Below are 20,950 nucleotides of genomic sequence, written 5' to 3'. Positions count from 1 at the left end.
CCTAAATACTCTGCCAGACAGCAGTTTTAAGGAAGAAGTCATTTAAGGAAAAAGCATTGGGTTTTTTCCTGTCTGCCTCAGTGACATCTTGATTCTTTTGGGGACAGTTCTCCTCCTTTCCCTGCTGCTTTAGCGAAAGTTTGATACCGTGTTGCCAGTGTTCCCAGTGTTTTGTGAGCTTAGAGATGCTTTCTCACGAAGTTCTCTATTATCCACTGTTGTGTTTTAGCCAAATAGCTGGAAAATTACTCGCCCAGATCTTCCAAAAGTTCCATTAGATTTGATGTGGGAAGAGAGGAAGGGAAGGAGCAAATATTCAAATGTTGCTTTTATTAGAGCTGTGCCCCTGCATGGCCTAAGCAAATGATTTGCAATTGTTCCCAGGAGCAAGTCCCCTGCTCTCACTGCCTCTGAGCTGCTGCCACACAAATCCTGGCTGTCCCCTTTAATAAAGTGGCAAAACATTATTCACCAAGGTGAGGGTAAAACTAAACCCTAAAAGGAAAGATTTTCAATGACTTTTTAAAACCAAGTGGCCATTACTTGAGTGCCTTCCAAAACAACTTTTGAACAGTCAGGGTAAAACGATTTCTTAGACTTATGATTTGGTTGCATTTTATTTCCAGTTCTCAGTTTTTCATGTCACAACATTATACCCATTAGGAACTAATCAGATTAGTGTTACTTGTCTGGTGATACTTGTCCAAGGCTACATTTTCCTGGCCTTTCCTTGCACGGGTGGGAAGAGCAACTCACTGAAAGATTCAGCATTTGGACTCCCTGGCTTCCTCCTGATACTTCTGTGAGGCTGGAGACAGAGGTATTGCTGCAGCAAAGACATCAGGCTAAGTAGGGCAGCAGACGTGATGTCTGGACATTTCTGCAAAAGAAAAAGACAGGAATGCATTTGCAGGGCTGAAGAAAAGATCTTTGTTATTCTGGCTGCAACATTTTCCTTTGTAATTCTGCAGCAGCCCAAGCATTTGCATGCATGCCCTGTACAAATGGGAAAGGACAGAAAGGAAAATATTTGGCTGGTGCTTTTATGCTCTTGGTTTTCTTTAAGAATAAACTCTTGATTAGCAGTACAGAAGAGCTCCACGACAGGCTGAAGTTCCCCAGCCTTTAAGTGGCAAACTGTAGCCTGGGTTTACTGAGAAGGGAAAGTGCAGAAGGGGAATGGCAACAAACTTACATCAGTGGTCCCCAGACCTTTAGTGAAAAGGATAAAGCCCTTCAGAGAAACCAAAGGCTTTGTACATTGTTGTTTGTGATAGTAAAACAAGGCAGGACAAACCAAAGCTGGAGTCTGTGGATGAACTAGGATCCAGGGCAGCTGTTTGCCAGTGTCAAGTAGCATGGCAGTCCCTGGAGATTTGGAACAGGTAACAAGAAACAGGAGGTAAATGGCTGGGAGAAATAACACTGACATCCTGGGCATTCATTTTGATTCCTTGCTTTGAATGACACTGGAAACAGTTTAATCTGTGCTGTCTGCATGTCTGAGAGGAATCACTCTGGCTGTTAACTGTTTACTAAGCCCAGCCACTTCTCCACCTTTTAATTTTAGCACTGCAGTAAGATGTCAGAAAAAGTCACCCTTGTTTATTACAAAAGGAATACCAAGTTGATTGAAAAAATGGAGTCTTGTAAATATGATTTGAAATATCAATAATTGATTTTAAAGCCCTCACTCTAGTAAAGGCCTCTGGAGGATTTGGTGATCTGAGCAAAAGCCTTACTTTAACTCATTAGTTTTGCAAAAGCCAGGTCCATTTCTTTCTGGCATGCTACCAGAAATAGCTTGTGAAGTTATAACTTATGCTGACCTGTCTGACTAGCTGACTGTAAAGCCTCTTCCCAGCTGAGCTGCCTTTGTACATCCAACTTGTCACTTCACATGACCAGCTGGGATGTGAATCATTTTACAGATCCCAGCATTTATTCATCTAACCTGAATTTCTAACTAAAGGCTTAATTGGCACTAAGTGAATACTCTCACATGTCAGATTTGCAGGCAGAATTATTAAAGAAACTGCACTACAAGTTTTCTAGTTAAACACAGCCCTTTAAAACAGGAAATATTTTTATATTTCTAAAAAGATATTAAAGCCAGCATTTCCATCATATCCCAAACCACTTTTTTCCCCCTCTCATTTGGTTATTAACTGATTAAACCAAATGTGTGTAGTGCAAAGCAGACAAAGGAACTTTGAAGAGCAGTAATAAATGGAGAATATGTATAAATTCTTCATCAGTTCTTCCTAGAGAAGATTGTGTTCACTATGGGTCAAAAAGGTCAAGTTATATTAAGCTCATGAAGATTTTCTGTAGAAGGATATCTGATTTTATAGACATCTGTTAAGCCTGATTGGCAGCGTTGTGGCCAATGATTCATATTAAAGGCTTCCCATTAGGAGGAGCATAGAGAATAAGAATATTGGGTTGGTTTTTGAAAAACAGAAAAGTTGATGTAAAATTTCAGTCCATTCAAAGAGCAGTGTAAAATCCTTCATGGAAGGTTTTACTCCATGAGGGACATGACAGCTCTCAGAACAAAAAATATATTGAGAGGACAAAGGTCTAAGCTGGTCTTTAATGCACTGTTCAAATAATTCATGGAAATATTATATCTGAGGTATGTGCTGTTCTTTCCCATCCTCTGCTTGCCTATATTTGAACATCTTGAATTTTACAAAGGATGATTGACAAGACTGAAATTCTCTAACATGATAGAAGTTAGGGAAAATATAAGACAGTTACTGAATAAAAGGAAAGACAGGTTGAGTTAAATAATTTTGGGGCATAGGGCTTCAAAATGTTTAATTCGGTCAAGTCTAAGGAAAATTTGCTTTTTTTTCTTTTCTTTTCTTTTTTTTTTCTTTTTCTTTTTCTTTTTTTTTTTTTTTTTTTTTTAAGCTGAAGAGTCACCTTGGAGACTTCTGCATTTTCTGCTTCAGTGGGAGCTGGAAATCCTACTGAATACACCTGAATTTGTCATTTCTTTCTTCTGCTTTCAGAGCATCTTTTGTATCACATTCTATCTTGGCTAAAAATGCACTTTTCCATTGTTACCTCAACTTTTAACCTACTTTTTTTTAGTCACACTGTTTGAAACTCAGGGCTATGCAGCAAAATATTGTCACTGTTGCCCATGGCCTACAGAACTGAGGTTTGTGAACACTTGCATTTGAATTTCTGTACAAATGGTTTTGGAATTTTTTTTTTTAAGCGTGCTGCTTAAAAATGAGTTGTAGCTCTGCAAAAGACATTTCCTGAACCTCTCTGAGCTTCTCATCTCAATGAAAGAATTGGACTCAGCTGAAATGCATCTGAGAGAAATACAAGTAGTCTGTACTGGCCACGTTCAAGTGCTTTGTAGAGGTCTCTGCTGCTGATTTTTATTTTCTGTGAACATGCTTTGGGCAGCTGTGCTCTGACCTTGTTTGCTAATGACTAATGCATTTTTTACATTACTTTTAATTAGAGTTTCAGTATTCCTTGGTGTGTGACTGCAGTGTCTCCTTTCCATCATCTTGCCCTCATTTTGCTTTTTTTATTCTCAGTATCTTTGGAGAATCCTCTTAAGGAAGCTGTGTAGTGTTTCTGGGATTGCTGTAGGGAGTATCTGTGCTTTACCTGCTAGATGCACTGGTGTTTTATCAACCTTTTTTGTTTAGTACATACTCTGTTTAATGTTCCTCACTATCCGTTGCAAGAAAAATTTTGCTGCTCTCTGTTATAACAGTATTAGACTTTGGGATATTTGCTGGGAAGGTTTAGGCTGAGGTTTTCATGGATAGTCTGGATGCACTGCTATGTAGGGAAAGACTTCAATTCAGAACAGGGCAGCAACAGAATTCCAAATAGATTTGTGCTGCCTGTGCAATAAATAAAGGAAACAGATGTTCTGAATTGTTGAAATTAAAGTAGCACAAGTTTAAGTGAGGACTGGTGCTCAGGATTTGCTGCTCCTGTTAGAGACAGGATTAGCTGGTGCAGTGTCCCTGCAGCATCCTCCTGAATGCCAACGTTTACTTTCACGGCACTAGAAGCAGAACTGGTAAAAGAAGCCTGAAGAAGACAGAACTGGGCAGAATTGTTTCTTACACTAAGGTATCCTCTGAACTTGACTGGAAGAAAGGTCATGACTGGCAGCAAATCCCATGTCACAGCACCAGGGCTAGGTGTCTTTTCTTCTAGGACTAGGACTGTGTTTTCTTCCTCGCTTGGTCAGACGTTCTCACTTTGGAAAGTTGTGTGCTCAAGAGTATGAATTTTTAAGATACTCAAAGGGATTTTAATGCCAGTAGTGATACAGATGCTGTCCAGCTGCTCTGAAGACTTCTGTAGCTCATACCTCCTCAGCAGGCATGGATAGGTAAATTCTGGTGAAGTTGTGTGTTCCCAGATAAAGACTGTATGCCAAAGGAAAGGTTGGCAGTGAGAGGAGGTAGGAAAAAAACAAGAGCAGGTGGCAGAGACTGTAAGCAGCCTTCTGGAACAGGGAACTCAGCCTTAATTCATTACTAAAGAAAGCATGATCAAGAGGTGATCGTCTCTTGCTACGTCGACTCTTCCAATTACACAGTTCCAATCTAAGATCTATTACTAAACTTACTCTGTAAATAAAAGAACACCTGTCTGCAGAGATCCAAGCCTTTATAGTAGCCCCAAGCTCACTGAAAATGTTAAACATTGTCTTCAAAACACAGCATCATAATTCCATGAGAATATGGGCTTCATTTGACCTTCTAAGCTAACTAGAGGCCAGTGAAGCAACTGAGCATTTGCTAAGTCCTCTTGACTTCTCATTCTTTATCAGTACATGTTTATTCATCTGCTGGAGAGAAGACTTCTTTAATTTCATGTACTAATATAGAAGCAGAGCAAGCTTCAGCTAAAAAGGACAGAGTGTTCTGTCCATTGCAGCCATTCAGTTCTTCCCTGAGTATCATGCACATCAGTAGTACAGAACATAATATCTGGTTTTGGGGAAAGGGAAGAAAAGCCCTAAGACATTTCACATGTTCAGCAGCTTTTATTGTGTTCAAGCAGAAACTCCTAACAGAAATTAGATTCCCCAGACAAATACATCAAATCTGTTTCTATATATATACACATATATAAATACATAATTTGATATCCCAGTCACTTTCAGTAAAATGATCTGACTGCCACTGGCTTTTCACACTGTTTCTTCCATCTCTAGGCTTTTTGGAGTACTTACACTTTTCATGGATTTGAAGATGTGAAGAAAGCATTTGCAGATGTGAACACCTAATGCTAAACCTTCTATGTAGGCATCAAGACAAATTGTTAAGTACTCTCTAATGTTGATCTGTGAGACTCTGGGGAACTTGGCCATAAAAAGCTTTATTTAGGGATCTAAATCTAGGTTTCAGGTTTTTTAAGTCCTGCTGTTCTGATTGCTTGAGGCTATTACCAATGGAATTTTGTGTCTCTTTGGAGGCAATGCCTCTCTCACTGCTTCTTAAAACATCTCATACATTAGTGGCAGTGGTTAAGTAGACTGAGGAGAACTACAGCTGGAGGCAAAATACCATACAAGAAAGAAAATGCCACATATACATTTTTCAAGTCTGTGTTAACTACACTCAGCAACGTGAAAGAACAGCTTAATTTCCCCCAAAAGAACAAATAGCAATTTTACTTCAAAAACAAATGATATTGAAATAGCATATTACAGTGCTCTTACATGTATTGCATAGGTAGTCATGAACACATGCATTAAGCTCACTTTGTTTTTTCTGCATGTATTTTTTATGCATACTGGGCTATTTTCTTTCTTCTATATTATTGTACATTGCTGGATATTAGGAAATTGTTCCTCTTACAACCTGTTTTTTGTGAACTCTACAATGACCAAAACAGAATCGAGGCCTTCTTTTTCTTCTGCTGTTTTTTCTTTTTTAAATTCATCCTTCAAAATAATTATTTGAAAGCCTCTTAGGAGATTTCATTGAAATAAACTCTGCCTGAAACTCTTCTGCATCACTTCTTTATAAGTACATGTATCTTTTTTCTTCTCAAAAATATGCCTCTCCTTTTAATGCCTAAATTCCAGCACTTTCACACTTCACATGTTACTTAGAAGATCTGTTCCTTGGGGTGCAGACCCATAGTTTCATCTTATTTTTTCAGTGTTGAGACAAGGCTCTAAGGCATCAAGTACCTGCCCCTTGATTGGGACTTCAAACATTCCCTTTTTAAAAGAAAACAAGACATTACAGTTTGCCAGTGTAATACATCTGTTTCTTCAGATGACTTAGCAGAAAGACTCAGTGTGTGACATTGTCCTTGGAGCAGCTGGAGTTGTTGCAGATAATGTGATGGCCCCGACCAAAATAACATAAGCTATGTATTTATAACACACTCACACTTGTTATTTCATTTAGAGATTTGTTTGGTATGAAGAAGCAACTCTTTGAACATGCCGTGGGAGCAATGAGAGATATATATAACCATCATCAAAGGTTTTCTTGCTGCAGCCAAAGCACTAAATATTCATATTGTTTTGAGATAACCTTTGTGCTCTACTCTCACACCCTTTAACCACTTCAATGTTATTTTTTTATAGTTTATTATTTGTTTCTAAAGAATAAATTAAACAGGTTTGATAAAATAAATCAGTCAAGCTTCTTGTAAAGGTTAAGTGGCACTCCTGTCCCTTGGGAGTCCTGTATGTGGGGACAGGTAATTTCATTGAGTCAGTCTATATGCAACAGAATCACCCAGAGGAAAATAATCCCATACTTTATAATTAATACTGATCACTTTATATAAACTGTTCTTTTGTTTATTGTTCATGCAGAGGGTGCATGACCTGGGATTACTTTCTGCCTAAGCAAAGAACAGAATTGGATCTATTGCTGGACATGAACGTAGTAAGAGAGGTGGAGTACAGAGCATTGGTTCTCCACACCTGCTGGATTCTCATGTCATAAGGACAACCTGCATTTATCTAATGTAAAGGAAGTAACAATCTGCTGTGGAAGCAGACAAAATGGTATCATTTATGTGTCATCTTAAGCAGATATTCATGTGACCTTCAGATTATGATGTTTTGAGGTAAGCAGAAGCTTTGGTGCAACAACCACTGCATTAGCTTTGGGAGGAGAAATTCCTTGTGGCACCAGAAATCTAGCTGTAAGTCTGGTATAAATGAACAGTCTGTTCCAAATCCTCTTTGGGGTTGAAAGGAAAGCTTCTGGGGTTTTTGCAATAGTGTCACGACACAGCAAAGGAAAAATATTCACTGAACAGAATGGACTAATAAATGTTCCTCTCCCCCTCAGTCACTGGCATGTGCTTCCACTGAGCTCAGCAGTCCTCCTAAGTTGCTTCCAGCATGTTTTTAACAGACTGTCTTATCTGTGGAGAGGAGAGATCAGTTCACTCCTGTCTTGTTGAAAAGTTGGTGTATACACAGCATGGCTGAAACTCTATCTGGGAGCTTGCAAGGCCTCCTGTACTAGCCCCTGGTTTATGATGCTCTGGTTTCCTTACTGGCATTCTGTTCTCAGTGACTAAGAATTCTGTAAAAACTTGAGGCAAAACTAGCACATTGGAGTGTCACAGAATAAAGGAAGTGTAAAATTCCCATATAATCTATTTGGTTTGAGAACATGACCTAGATTCCAGTACCCATGGCTACATGGAGAGGAGCCTTTTTATTTCTCATTATTGCATAATCATACTCAGAATCTTTACAGTACACTGATTCTCATAAGAAATACCCTCTAAGTAACTTGGTACATTGCAGATTCTTTTCTGTTTGTGTTCTGTGTGTTGTAGTGTTAGGTGAAAGCATTTGAGAAATAGGAACAGAGCTTTGATCCATGGCAAAACTGCTGTGGATAATGGTCAAGAGTAGGTGGGCTCTTATTTTTTCATCTCTAGGATCCTGTGCAAATGCTACCATACTAAGTTATTGCTGGAGGCAAGAGCTGCACTATGTAGAACTGCTAAGAAACATTAGTTTTGTTTTGGAGTCTTTTTTTTTCACTATCTCTTTCTTTTTGATGTATTCCTTTTCTGCTTCCTTCCTTGTGGAAGCTCAGGTCTGATCCTGCCAGCTCATCACAGCCACTCCAGCACAGAGGTGATTTTAAAAGCTGGCAGGTGAGGACTGGACAACTTCTTTTTCAGAAGGTCAGAAATAGAAAAAGTCAAGTTATTTGTGGTCACCTGTGCATTCTTTCTGTAGATACAGTGAGCATGGCTCAGCTGCAATGAAAACAGCACTTCCCATGAAGTCTCACAGCTCTTAGAAGTGGTTTGTTTTGCAGAAACACAGTTGTATAGAAACTTATCTTTTCTTGTTCTTGCTACAAGAAAAATGGGTTTTGTTTAGATGCCATGTGTGCTTGGACCAGGCTTTTCTACCAAAATATGGCAGTGATCTTTCCCTGTTAGCAAAGAACTTCCTCTTCAAATGAATTTGTGGTATCTTACATTCCTTTGCTCGCTGTTTTTACACAACAAAAATGTTGATTCTCTGAAAACTCTTTTCTTTTTAAGATCTGCCTAAAGAGACACAAGTCTTGAAATTCTAGCCTATGGCTTTTCCCTCCTCCCTTATTTCTCATGTTTTGAATAGGGAAGGTTGTCCATTTGTGTCCCTTTTTGCTTGTTGCTCCCACTAACCCCTCAAGTTGCTATTTCTAAGCCTTGATGAAAAGCAAATACGAACTGGGTGAACAATTCTCACTTTTTTCAGGAGAAAGGTTTGTACCAAGAGCTCTATCCCAAGCTCTGGAGTTGCAATTGCATGTACTTCCTCTAGTCATCCACATCTCAGATGTGCTCTCGAGTGCTCCAGTCTGTCAGCTTGTATACAAGCTAGAAACAAGTAGGTGGTACACAAGTAGAAACAAGCTAGGTGGCTAAAAACTCCAGATCTAGACGCATCCAGTGTTCAACATGCACTATTTTAAATCATCCAAGTCGTGGTCCCAGTTCATACCCCACCTCCTGGAAGACTGAAGGTGAAGGAGCTTAATTACCAGGAGCCATTCAAGGGGATGATGTAATGGGTTTTGGATAGTGATGGATTTGTTCAATTTTTTTCTGAATTTTACACAAATTTGTAAACCTAAAATTGACTGCAGAACTTTTCTCCGGCCATTCAATTTTTTGACTGCAGCAACAGAAGATTTCACCATTATTCTGCTGATTTGTTTCCCTTTCCTCTTCTTTGCAGGTCTCCATGAAATCCAGTGTTCCCTGCCTGTAGAAAATAGAAGAATCTTTCTGAATGAATTATCTGAGGTCAGCTTTAGTGAATGCAAATTTAGTTTGTCACTGACGGACCTTTTTATCATCATCTTCTCTGGAGTTGCAGTCTCCATTGCTGCTATTCTGTCAAGCTTCTTCCTAGCAACTCTTGTGCACTGCTTCCAAAGATGTGCTCCCAGTAAAGATGACGATGATGATGAAGACGACAGTGAGGACTGAACTTAGTCCCTGTGCTTCAGTTTCCTTGCTTTATAAGTTACTAGATCATCAGCCAAAGTCTAGAAAGAAATCGAGTAGAGTAAAAGTTTTAAAAAATGAATTAAATGAAATCACAATGTGTAAGGATCCATTTTAATCTCATGATGGTCACATGTAGGGCTTGCAGTTTACATCTGAGGCTGTTAGCTTTGCTTACATATGTAACCTGATGCAATGAGACCAGGTTAATTTCTCTGATCATTAAACACTAAATTGAAATTTGAAGATTGGAGGAAAAAGGGGGAAAAGCAAAAAAGAAGTTAGAGTGTTTTAAAAGACTAACTCACAAATTGGCTTTCGGATGAAATGCAGATTCCTGTAAAGGCTTAATGGCTTGTTCTAAATGCACTTCAAAAAGGACTGGATTGGAGACATTTCTGCTGGAAAATACTCTATTTAACATGGTGTCCTTCCTAGATCTAAGTAGTAAGAGATTCAATTAATCTCACACAACTTTCTAAGTAACAAAATACCATTTAAATTATTCCTAGACCTGTAGAAAGCATTATAGGAAGGTTGGCATTTTCTCTCTACCAATGTTCTCTATAAACATTCATCCTCCACTTAATGACAGCAGTTGCAGGCATCATTCAGCCAAAAAAGTTTTTTTTTTTTTCTAAAAGCAAATATGCTTCTAGATCTGAGTCATCCCTGCTGCAGTTGCCTGGCACCTTTTTGGTCATGGCACAAATCCTAAATATAACATTTTTTTGCATTTTTAGATGCAATGAAGTAAAGGATTTCCCTTCCCTGTAATGCTAGGCACAAGTAACTGTTGCAGTATCCAGTCCATGTAGTTATTTTAAAACACTAAGGGCTATATTCTGCTCCTGATTATACCAGAGTAACACAACTGAAATTAATACCACGATCCAAACTGGCAACTGTATAAACAAGAGTGGAATCTGGCCCAAGATATTTCTGACTGTACTATAGATTTGTCAAAACTTGAGCTCTTCGATATAACAGTAGATATTTTTGTTAAAATTAAAGACATTTATTACAAGAGATTTTTTGAATAGTGCTGGACAGCTTTTTAGGATAAGTATATTTTTAAAATATTTGTAATGGAAATATTTTTTTAAAGCTCTGTATTTAAAGTATTATCTAGAGTAGCTGTGAGGGCTTAAAGTAAGGGATAACATAGTGATAAACCATCTGACTGTATGCTATTATAAAAGAATTAGAGCTGATAAAAAGCAGCATCAATTTAACTACTGTAAATGCTATAATTTCTTTAAAAATACTCTGGTTAAAATATTGCCTTGCTCAGTTAATAGGAATGGTCTTTTATGGACAGTTAGTTGCAAATCTTTGTGTCTGTTGTGCTAATTGTTCAGGCAGACAGGAGTGAGGCATGGGGTGTGTGTTATGGGGTAATATGGACCAGTAGACAGGGTACAAGATCAGGGCTCAGCACTCCTGGGTGTTGTCCCCATCTAACAGCGGTCAGCTGGAAGACCTTCAGGAAATCATTACCTGTCTGTGCCTCAGTTTCACTCCATATAAGATGAAGACCATGATAACTTTATCTCTTTCAAGTGCTCTGAGATATGTAAGGGGGGACACTATCCTGGGGTTCTGTATGGTGACCACAGTGTTAGGCTGAAGCAGATGTCATGCAGTGGGTCTAATCTGATCTGATGTCAGTATGAATTCACTGACATCAGTGGAGTTATTCCATTGACTAGCAGAGTTTGCAGTAGTTTCTACCATGGTGAGGTCAAAACCAGGACAAGAGTGTTTATTTCTGTTAGCTCTACAGCTTATTCAATGCGACGTAAGGCTCCCATTGTTAAGATTCTGATTTTTGGAAACACACTGAAACAGCATTAAGTAGGACAGTGGGAGGATATTCTGTATCAATACTGTCTTATTCTATTCTGGTGGCTTCAAGAAAAATGAAATGACATGATTTTCACTGTGTAGTGCCATGATTATAAATAACACAAATATATTTATTATTTCAGCTTGGGTTTTCATGTTTATTTGTATGTGGGTATGAAAAGAGAAAAACTGTGCCTGATTCTCTCATCATTTGGAAACGTACAACTTGTTGACTGGTGCAGCTCATGAGGTACAATCCCTGGGCAACAAATACGGATAAGTTACCAGCAGTTTTATATTTAGAGCTGGGCAAATGGTTCACTCGTGGAACAAGAAACTGGGTCACACTTTTTTGTCTGCAAGTTTTATTACAGATTCAAAACTTACAACCTGTTAACAAAATGATTTGTCCTACCAAACTTTTCAGTGAGACATCAGTGAATGTTAAAGCAAATGCCTGCCCTTCCTTTGGTAAGGGTTTTATTTCATTGTCCCGTGAGGCTCAGAGGTCACATCACAAACTCAACTATTGTGACTGGGTTCTGCTCTTCCTTGCAGCTTCATCCTACAGTGGTGCCTCCTAAAAAAGATGTAGATTTGTTTATAGGTTCTAGCTTTTTATTCAGTCCAACATAAAGCCCTGATTGTATTTGGAACTTAGCACCCCCCAGAACAGCAAGGAACAGTCCTAGCTGACACCCACATAATCGAGTGCAAGCTGGAGAGCAAGGCTTAGTAAGACTTTATTTATGAAGCTGCCATTCTGGATACCCCATCACAGCAAAGTGATTTTGCAAAGTCTGTTTTTTTTATGGATCAGAAACTTTAATGATCTTTTTCCCTATTAAGTAATGCAGAATTCAAAAGTATTGAACTCACCCAGTTAGTAACATTTATTCATGGTTAGCACCAGCAGTTACCTATTATTAATATTGATTTTGTGTAATTCTGATCACTCTTAAATGAGACATAGTATGGATTTAGTGCTTACTGGGATGTTTCTGATTTTATGTAATCTTCAGAGCAAAGTGATGGAGCATTGCCAGAGCTAGTGCCCACCATAATGAGCCCCTGCAAAACTCTGAAAGCAAATTTTGCCAGGGAGGGAGAGCAGCCTGAAGACTTCATCACTATTGCAGTTTTGCCTCCACAGAAGAAGTCAGATGGAGGTAATGCCAGCTCTAGCTGTGTGGACATGGGAAGTCCTCCCCTGTGAGGATGTTGCTGTGGGTGGGATCTCCTGAGTCTGCACTCCCTTCTCAGACTGCTGTAACCCTGTCAAAATCAGTGAAGTTACAGTGGTGCCAAGTGTAAGAGCTGAATTTAGCTCCCCGTGCAATACATCAGTGGTTCCAGAAGCACTGCCCGTAGGTGATTATAAATGTGCAGTAGCAAGTTTGTCCTCATTTAGTTTTCCCTTCTAAAATGGGCTTGCTTCAGTGGTGGTATCTCTCACTGTCAGAAAGGAGCAGACATTTTACCTGCTTCAAGGGGAAGGAAAGATACCATGCATGACCCAAATAAAACGTTGCAGGCTCAAAGAGCCAGGAAGCAGCTGTCACATTGCCTGCAGATATGTCTCCTTGATGAAATGCTGGTGCGTGAGGATCCAAAAAATGTGTGGGAAAGCAAATCTGCACGGTGTGATTGAGATAGTCTGACTTTTTATAAGCGTGTGTATTGGTATAAAAACCTAATCCACAGAATATTAAAATAAAGAACACCTGGAGCAACTGCCCAAACCTAGCAGTTCATCCTCAGTCACTCAGTGACTTCCTGAGGCAGCTTCAATCCTGCTGTGACTTACTCAGATGTGAATATTAATGACTCATTTTTTAGAGCAGCATCAAAATGCATTGGGAAAGTACCTTGAAGGAATGGGCTGGAAGCTTACAGCTGAGCATACTGCTCACCTACCTCAGATATTTAGTAGAGAATGAACCACAGTACACTGACAGCTAAATTTTAGCCTGGCATACTTAGAAGTGACCAAAAATGGTCTTTTGGTTAAGGGAAGATCTGTCTGCAACCACCTCTATATGCCAATAGTGTACAGACTGGTGTGGTTAGGGAGAAGGTGTGTGTATTATCAGTACCAGAGCTTGCTGTAACTATCACCCCTTCAGACAGCCCCAGTGGGGCAGCTGAGCCTGAGTCACTCCTTCTCCCCTAGCAGAAATTCCTCTCTTCTGGCTTCAAACCTACGGGAACAACCCTGTGCAGGACCTTTTAATGATTGTGCACTTGCTGCCTACCTGCCACGTGAGTAAATGACTTTAGTTTCCAGGCCTGCTAGCTGGCACATTTCTAAATTCCCCCAGAGAAGGGAGCAGAGTTTTTGATAGCTTCCAAATCTGACCATGCCTCTTGGGGAATTATATTCTTGTTTATGGCATAAACCTGAACAACTGAGATTCTTCTGGGTAGAGGTAAGTCGTTGTGATTCCTGGTGGTGAAGGGGATATTGAGATACTGAGTCTATGTCTACTTTTTCCAAAAAGAAACCAGAAATACACACTGGGAGATCAGTTTCTTGAAGAGTAAGATCTGACATGGAATCTTGAGTGCCAAGCAGCCTGTAAAATGCCTCAGCCACCAGAAACATTTCATATCCTCTGTTAATGTTGGAGCAATAAAACTTTGTGATAGATTTGCCAAAAATAGCTGTGGAACAACTTCAGATACATTATCAAATGGTAGCTGATGCTTTATAATACTTGGGCTTTCTAATCAGATTCCCCTTATCCCCTTATCCCCTTCCTCGTTTTGTCTTGGTGTCTGCATTGTCCTATCTTGAGTCTGTCTAGCACAGAATCCCAGTTTGGTGCTGTCTCTGCCTGGTACAGCAAGACAAATCCCCAGCAGCAATAACCAACCAGCAGATTAGGAAAAACACAGTTTTGCTTGTGCTGACCAACCATCCATCTATAACTATGAAGTCTTAGGAGGAAAAAAATCCTGGATTTTAAGCTGACAGAGCAACAGGAGACTTTGATTGCACAGCAGAATGCCTGAATTATGATGTGTGTCTCCAGTTCCCTTCAGCTCTCACACCCCACCCAGAGCTGTCAGAAGCCATGTGAAACTGTAACATTGGGTTAGCAGCACATAATGTGCCTTTTGGAGAGTTGGCAAAAGACATAGGAGTAAACACTTCAGAGCAGGCTTCTACTGTTAGTTTTGTGGGAAGTGAAAAGTTTGCAAGGAGGTGAGCAGCAAATAAGGAGAGGAACAGCTTGGGCCAGAGCTGTTCAGTAGGGTCCAGTTTGCTTCAAAGAAGCATTGTTTTGATCTTAGAGCTGCTTTTTGACCAATTGCTATTAGCAGTGGTCTAAAGGTTAGCAAGTTCACACTGAGGTATGAATTAATATAGTCTATTTCTAGCAGAAACTTATGTCAGTTGAATGCCTAAATTTTACTGCTCCCAACCATAGCACCACTTGCCTATTTAAAAGCTTTCATCTGAATCTGAAATGTGATGTGTCACATTAGGCTGTACAAAAATGTCAGCTTGGAACTGAGAAAAGTCAAAAGCATCTATCCAGTGGTTCTAGCAAACATGCTTCAGTTGTTTCAGTATGTGTGAGGTCGTTCCTCTGTGCTGGCATCACTGGAATAAAAGCAATCAGATTTTGACTCTCCCCCATCCCCAGTCATGCTATTCTCTAATAGCTAAGGAAGAATCCACAAAAAAGTAAACAGAGAAGGAAGCCCAGCTTTCCAGTGGTTCTTTCTAAAAATCTAAATGTGATATAATCCAGCTAACTGACATCCCAGGACATTGCTTTTAATGGAGTTGCTTTTAATTAGGGCAAGTGTTGAAAGACTTTGCAGAAGAAATAATGTTTGGTCTTTATGGTATTTAACAAGGAATGATGTAACTGTGAAAATATTTGACAAGCAATTCCAGTCTATTTTTGCCCACCAAATTTTCTCAAATTGGGAAACCACGACTCTCTTAAGAGTAGATTAGGTTTGCAATCTGCAGTGGGTTAAAGTATTACTCTTTATCCTTTGAAGATCTGGCTTGAGTGTGAATTTGGGTCACAGGAGGAAATAACCAGAATAAATCCCTTAGGGACATCTTGGGTAGTTGGGCAAGTGTGTTGAGTTGCCCTTATTAACAGTATGAGCTGTAGACTTGATGGGAAATTACTTCTCTGACCTCCAAAGGACTATATAGAAATATGAGGTTTGATGCCTTTACAAATACAAAGCTAACCAGAGAGATGAAACATATAAATATCATTATAAAGGAAACTGAGGCATTATTAGATTAAGGAGTAGTATTTTCATAGGTGACCACTATTTCTGAGTGAGTTACTTTGCTGAGTGCTTACCTTAACTTGAACATAGTAATGTTCAGGCCTATGTACTGGCAGGGAATTGTGGCATCTTGGCTATAAATTAGTACTAGTTATGTCCTTAGAGCTTCAGTGTCCTAACTCATAACCTGAAACAAGTGCCTTTCAGTGCTGATTGCACTGCCTTGCTTTATTCAGAATTGCCCTCTGATTGTACTAATTAAAAAAAAACAAACCCACAAGCCTGAAAATTGGTTTGCATCTTCAATAGATGGAAAAAGGAAATGTTCTGGATGTGGATTCACTGCTTTCTTCCTGGGTCAAGTCCTAAATGTCATTGTATGTACTGGCCTCAGATAAGAGTTTGGTAAAAAGTGGTGAGGGTGTGATATATAAATATATTCTAGAAATACTTTATTATAGAGCAGAGTGAAGTGGGAATCTCAAAATCCAGTGGCACATCAAGTTTCCAAGACTGGTATAATGTTGTGAGTGCAAAGTTAAATGTACTGTCCACAGCTTCAAAGAAGTCTTTCAAACAAAAATTGGAACAAAAAGCTGCTTTAGAGATTAATCAGTCTAGAATTGCTTTTTTTAACAACCAAATTAAATTAACCCTGCCATGCAGGATTTTAAATGAAAACAGAAAGTCTTCTAACCATGAGCTCAACAACATTACACTATATGGCAGGAAAGTGACTGTAGTTTTAATGTAGTCTCACTTAAATTATTCCTTGAGGGAAGAGAATTCTTTAGGCTACAAAATTTGTTTTGTTTTCAGACGTATTTAATGCAGACTGACTTCTTCAATATCAGTGCATAAAATACAGATTATTCATTGCTGAGTAATATTGTTTTTTGAGACCCTGTGAGTACATCAAAGGAAACAATTGCTTTCTGTTTAACCTGAATATGTTTTGATTAAAAAAACTGTAGTTATTTGTTGTCCTTGATTCTGACTTCACTACTGAATTATTTGGGATCCAATCCTTATCTTGTAAAAGATAACTTTGCTACTGTAATATGCTGATTTAATTGTAATATGCCTAGGCAGCAGAATCCCTGCAGGTGTCTGTGTGTGTATACTTATTCTCTCTGTTTTCATACAGAAAGAAAGAAAATAACTCAGTGTAGGCTTTTGTAGTGGTGGTCTGTATGGATGTCAATAACCTGAGTTTGTGGCTGCTGCACTGAAGGGTGATTGCTGGCATGATTTGGAAGTTGCAGACATTCTGTAAAAAGGCCATACAGGTTTTCCAGGCTCTTTCTGGATTCAGTGGTATTGCTCTCTGCTCTCTAAAAGGAGGATCTGACCCTGCTTCCCAAAACTTGACTGCAGTCTTGTGTAGCTGAGCAGCAACGTAGAAGTTGTCATTCTGAGCACATTCCCTCAATCTGATAATCACTGTACATCTATGTCCTAGTTTGATGATGGATTTATAATGAATGTCTTTAACCTCAGCCTAGCCCAGCCATCTGCTCTGGGAAGCAAGCTGGCACTCCAAAGCCATTTTTTGCTTCAAGGTGTCTCCTTGGAGTCTTACAGAACAAGCAGTGAATCATCTCCTCCCACCAGACTAAAGCAGGATTGTAGCCTAGCTCTGTGTAATGCCCAGAAGGACAGACAGGTTGCAGAGGGCACCACAGCCACATACAATAACTTTTTCCCTGAGGAAAAGAAAGGCTCAGTCAGAACAAGTGGTGTAGCCATACACATGTCCTCAGCAGGGGCTGTAAAGGGGGCTGGAGTTGTGATTCCATGAACCAGGCTTGTGAGGGGTCATTTGTAGAAACTCCTTGGTGGTACAGCTGTGGAGAGGCAGGCAGATGTTTTTCATTGAGGCTTCTCAAAATGCAGAGAAATCAGACAGATGTTTCCTATTTTGTTGCATCCTTCTTACTGCAGGCTTCAGAGCTCTGTGTTACTGAGCATGGGCACCAAACCTCAGCATTATCACCTCTCAGCTGAATCCCAGAGAAACAAGACCAACCTCTTGAGGGGTGTGCCAGGTAGGGGAATATTTAACTTCTGTTGTTTATGAAGGGGGAAATTTTCTTGCACAAAGGACTGATGATCTGATTTCTAATTTACCTGCTGTTTTACCACTTTGAATCCTACAGAAACTGATCTAAATCCCATGGCTACTGAATAGGACTCCCCACTGACCCCCTGCTGCATAGGCTTTTATCAAGCAAAGTGCCTTTGGATTCTTCCAAGGTCTAGGTGTTGATTTAAGGCAGGCTTGCTATTTAGTTGCCCATTTGCCCATCCTGAAGTCCATCCGTTCTTAGATGCAGGAACTGAGGTTTCACTGGCACCAAGATACACTTACTCCTACAAGTCTCTGTCACAGACCCCTTTGGCAGCAAGGTGAAGACCCTTGCCCATGGCTACAGGCAAACCCAGGGCTTGTTCAACCCCTCCAAGCCTTCCTTTGCAGCTCCTGATGAAATTCTGTCCTTGCCTGTTTCACCACAGTTTCTTGAAACTTTATTCTTGACCCTTTTTGGCAACTGTCCATTTGTCTATTTAATGAGATAGCTCAGAAAGGGAAAGTGCTAGTGAGGGCACTCACTCCAATAATGGAAATAACTTTGGGGATATAAAACTGCTCTCCACCTGCCTACTGTTTGAAAAACTGAACTTTTGTCAAGTCTCCAGGATTTTGGTCTGTTCTATCTATTGCAGCACTAGAAAATCAGGGACATTCAATATTAAATAGAAAAGTATAAGAAGCTTTGTCTCATAAAGAGACAGGTAAGACATGTCTGTCTTTCTCCCATGTTCTTTACTAGATGATCCTCCCTGCTGCCACCTTCAGATGAAGTGATTTAAAATGGATGGGCTATTAAAGCTTTAAAATTGGGTTTTAAAATAAATTAAATGCAATCAGGCCTGTAACAGTAACATCTGTTGCATCCACCAGCTGGACAGTAGACTTAATCACTCAGCCAAATCCCACATTCCACAGCACTCCACTTGTTTTTCTCTACCTTCTGCCCTGTCATGAAAACCACAGTATATGTCTAACAGAGGGATGCATTCTAGTGGCATAAGTTTTATAAGTATTTTCTGGTGGCAGAAGTTTTCTCTTCTGAGCTTGCTGGTCATAGTGCTGCTTTTCAGAAAGAAGGAACTTCTGTGTTCAGTATGGCATTGAATATTAACTATGTCAAATAAATTTCTTTTATTTACTGAAGAAAAAGAAGTTGTCACTGCTGACTTCTAAGCCAGCACTATCATTCGAAGTAGTTCCAGGTACCAGCCCAGTTCACCTGTCAAAATTGGTTTCACTGGTAAAACAAATTCTTTCCAGTGGAGCCATCTCAGAAAACAACTGAAAAATGGCTTTAAAATGTCAGATTTCTTCTTGACTTTGGCCTAAACTTATAAAAAGTTTAGCAAAAGAGCTCAGTATTATCTCTCCTTTGAGATTACACTAAATTTCTTAGTTGACAGAAACTAAATTTATGGCTGTATCTCACTTGGTTGAAAGAGCTATTAGAAGAAGTTTTTGAGTGACACTGAAAATGCCTTTTGTCTGATTTGTGCTTAAGCTACCAAATCAAGCAATTGATGATTTATTCAGGTCTGGGTTGTCACTCCTATGGTGCAGGTAACTTAGTGAGCAGCCATGCACAAGGCAGTTAACCATCTGTAAAATGGGTGTGACACTACTTACCTGCCTGACACAGCTGTACAGAGGCTTAATTTTTAATCAATCTCTGTTAAAACCCTTTGAGCTTACAGTATAAAAGATGCATGGAGAGGCAAAACAGTTTTCTTACAACATTATTGCTTTTATCAGATTGATGTATCACACAGCAAAATACATCAGTGCTCTAGAAATGACAACAAAAAGGCAGTGCCAAGAAGTGTCAGAGATGTACTGGGATGCAGTACAGGCTTTGTGGAAGTCTAAGGTTCCTTCATCCCCATTAATTATACATGTGGAGCAACTTGTTAATGCATTTCTAAAGATGTGTTGACACAAGCCCAGACCTGGCTCCTGGCAGGGAGTCTTTTGAATTAGTTTAACCCTGAGACCAGAAGGAACTGGACAACACAGTTAAAGGCATTTCTATAACAACCAAAGCAGACTGCTGGTAACAAAACAGATTTCCTGTGGCTGTGAGAGAGACCAGGAGGTAATGGTACACCCCCATGGGGAGCTGGTTATGAATAATTTCTGTAGAAGGCCCTGGCATTACATTTCAGACTGATTGTCCATGGAATATGACCAGGTATCTTTCTCCATGTTATTTCTTTACCCCCTATGCCCTTCAGTAGTTTCAAAACAAATTATAAAAATACTTCAATTTTACTAATTAACTACGTGAGTAATTTGGGAGTTTACAGTAAAATATAATATGTAGCAGTAAACAGAAGCAAACTATTAATTATGTTTGAACAGATAGCCTAATAGATGCTACAATATTCAAATCTTACCTAGTATTTTTACACAAATTTGACATAAAACCCACACAGAATCACAGGAGTTACTGGGCATTTCCACAGTAGTGGAGGTGCAGTGTTTGAAGTGCATTCTGCTGTACTGTCTGACTGCAGACATAGTTTCTGAGGTTCCTTCTTTGTGCCATCTTAGAACTCCAAGCCCTATGTGCATTCTTTACAGAAGAATGGAGAACATTCCAGTGTAAAAGTTTAATGCATGAAATGGCAGGAATTTCTGGAGTCTGTAGATAAGTAAGGTCATAAAGAACACAAACTCAATGATATGAAGCTATCAGAGGAAATGCAGTTCTAGCTCACAAGATTTTTGTTGTCTCTCTTTCAGAGTCACTTACTAAATTAGACTTTCCAGATAAAAAACTGCACTGGTCTTAATTAAACAAAAGTGTTACTGGAAGAGACATCCATGCTGAGTGTCAAACCCAGGACATCAGAAATACATTAATCTGATTATTTTAAATTGCTGATTCATTCACAGGGAAATCCTACCAAACATCTAAATGAGTAGGTGTCCCTGACAAGGTATAAAATGAAGTCCTAACAGAACCAAATGACTTAAGGAAACACTTTCTAAAGTTGATTCTGAGTGGGCAGCTTGAGATACCCCAAGGAGCTCAACTTTAAAGTGCTGAGCACCTGTTTTCTGGAAAATGCTAAAAATCGGAGGTCTCCAAATCTCCAAATCCTAAATCTTTAGTTTAGCACTAGGTCTTTACCTGAACACCAGATCCCTTTTATAATGTGAGTTCCTGTGAAGAAAAAAGTTTAAAAAATGTAACCTGAGACACTGTAGCCATTTCCAGTCTGATAGCTTTGGATTTTATTG

At 39.4% G+C, this 20,950-nt stretch overlaps 1 protein-coding gene across 3 annotated transcripts in view; it reads left to right on the top strand.

Annotated features, from left to right (window-relative positions):
• LRRC38 (leucine rich repeat containing 38) overlaps nucleotides 1–11,488 on the top strand; it is a 50,746-nt gene extending 39,258 nt beyond the window's left edge. For 2 of the 3 annotated variants that reach the window (XR_003988450.1, XR_003988451.1), the window contains exon 3: nucleotides 9,227–9,281. Coding sequence is in view for 1 of the 3 variants with exons in the window: in XM_008491189.2 (XP_008489411.1) it covers nucleotides 9,227–9,480 (254 nt within the window). In the remaining 2 variants the exon portion in view is untranslated. Of the gene's footprint in view, nucleotides 1–9,226 lie in introns of all 3 variants that reach the window. The other variant, XM_008491189.2, reaches the window with a different exon arrangement.
• The last annotated feature ends 9,462 nt before the right edge of the window (nucleotides 11,489–20,950 follow it).

This window comes from Calypte anna, chromosome 21 (assembly GCF_003957555.1).
Source record: "Calypte anna isolate BGI_N300 chromosome 21, bCalAnn1_v1.p, whole genome shotgun sequence".
Lineage (NCBI taxonomy): Eukaryota > Metazoa > Chordata > Aves > Apodiformes > Trochilidae > Calypte > Calypte anna.
This window is presented reverse-complemented; position numbering and strand designations above follow the sequence as displayed.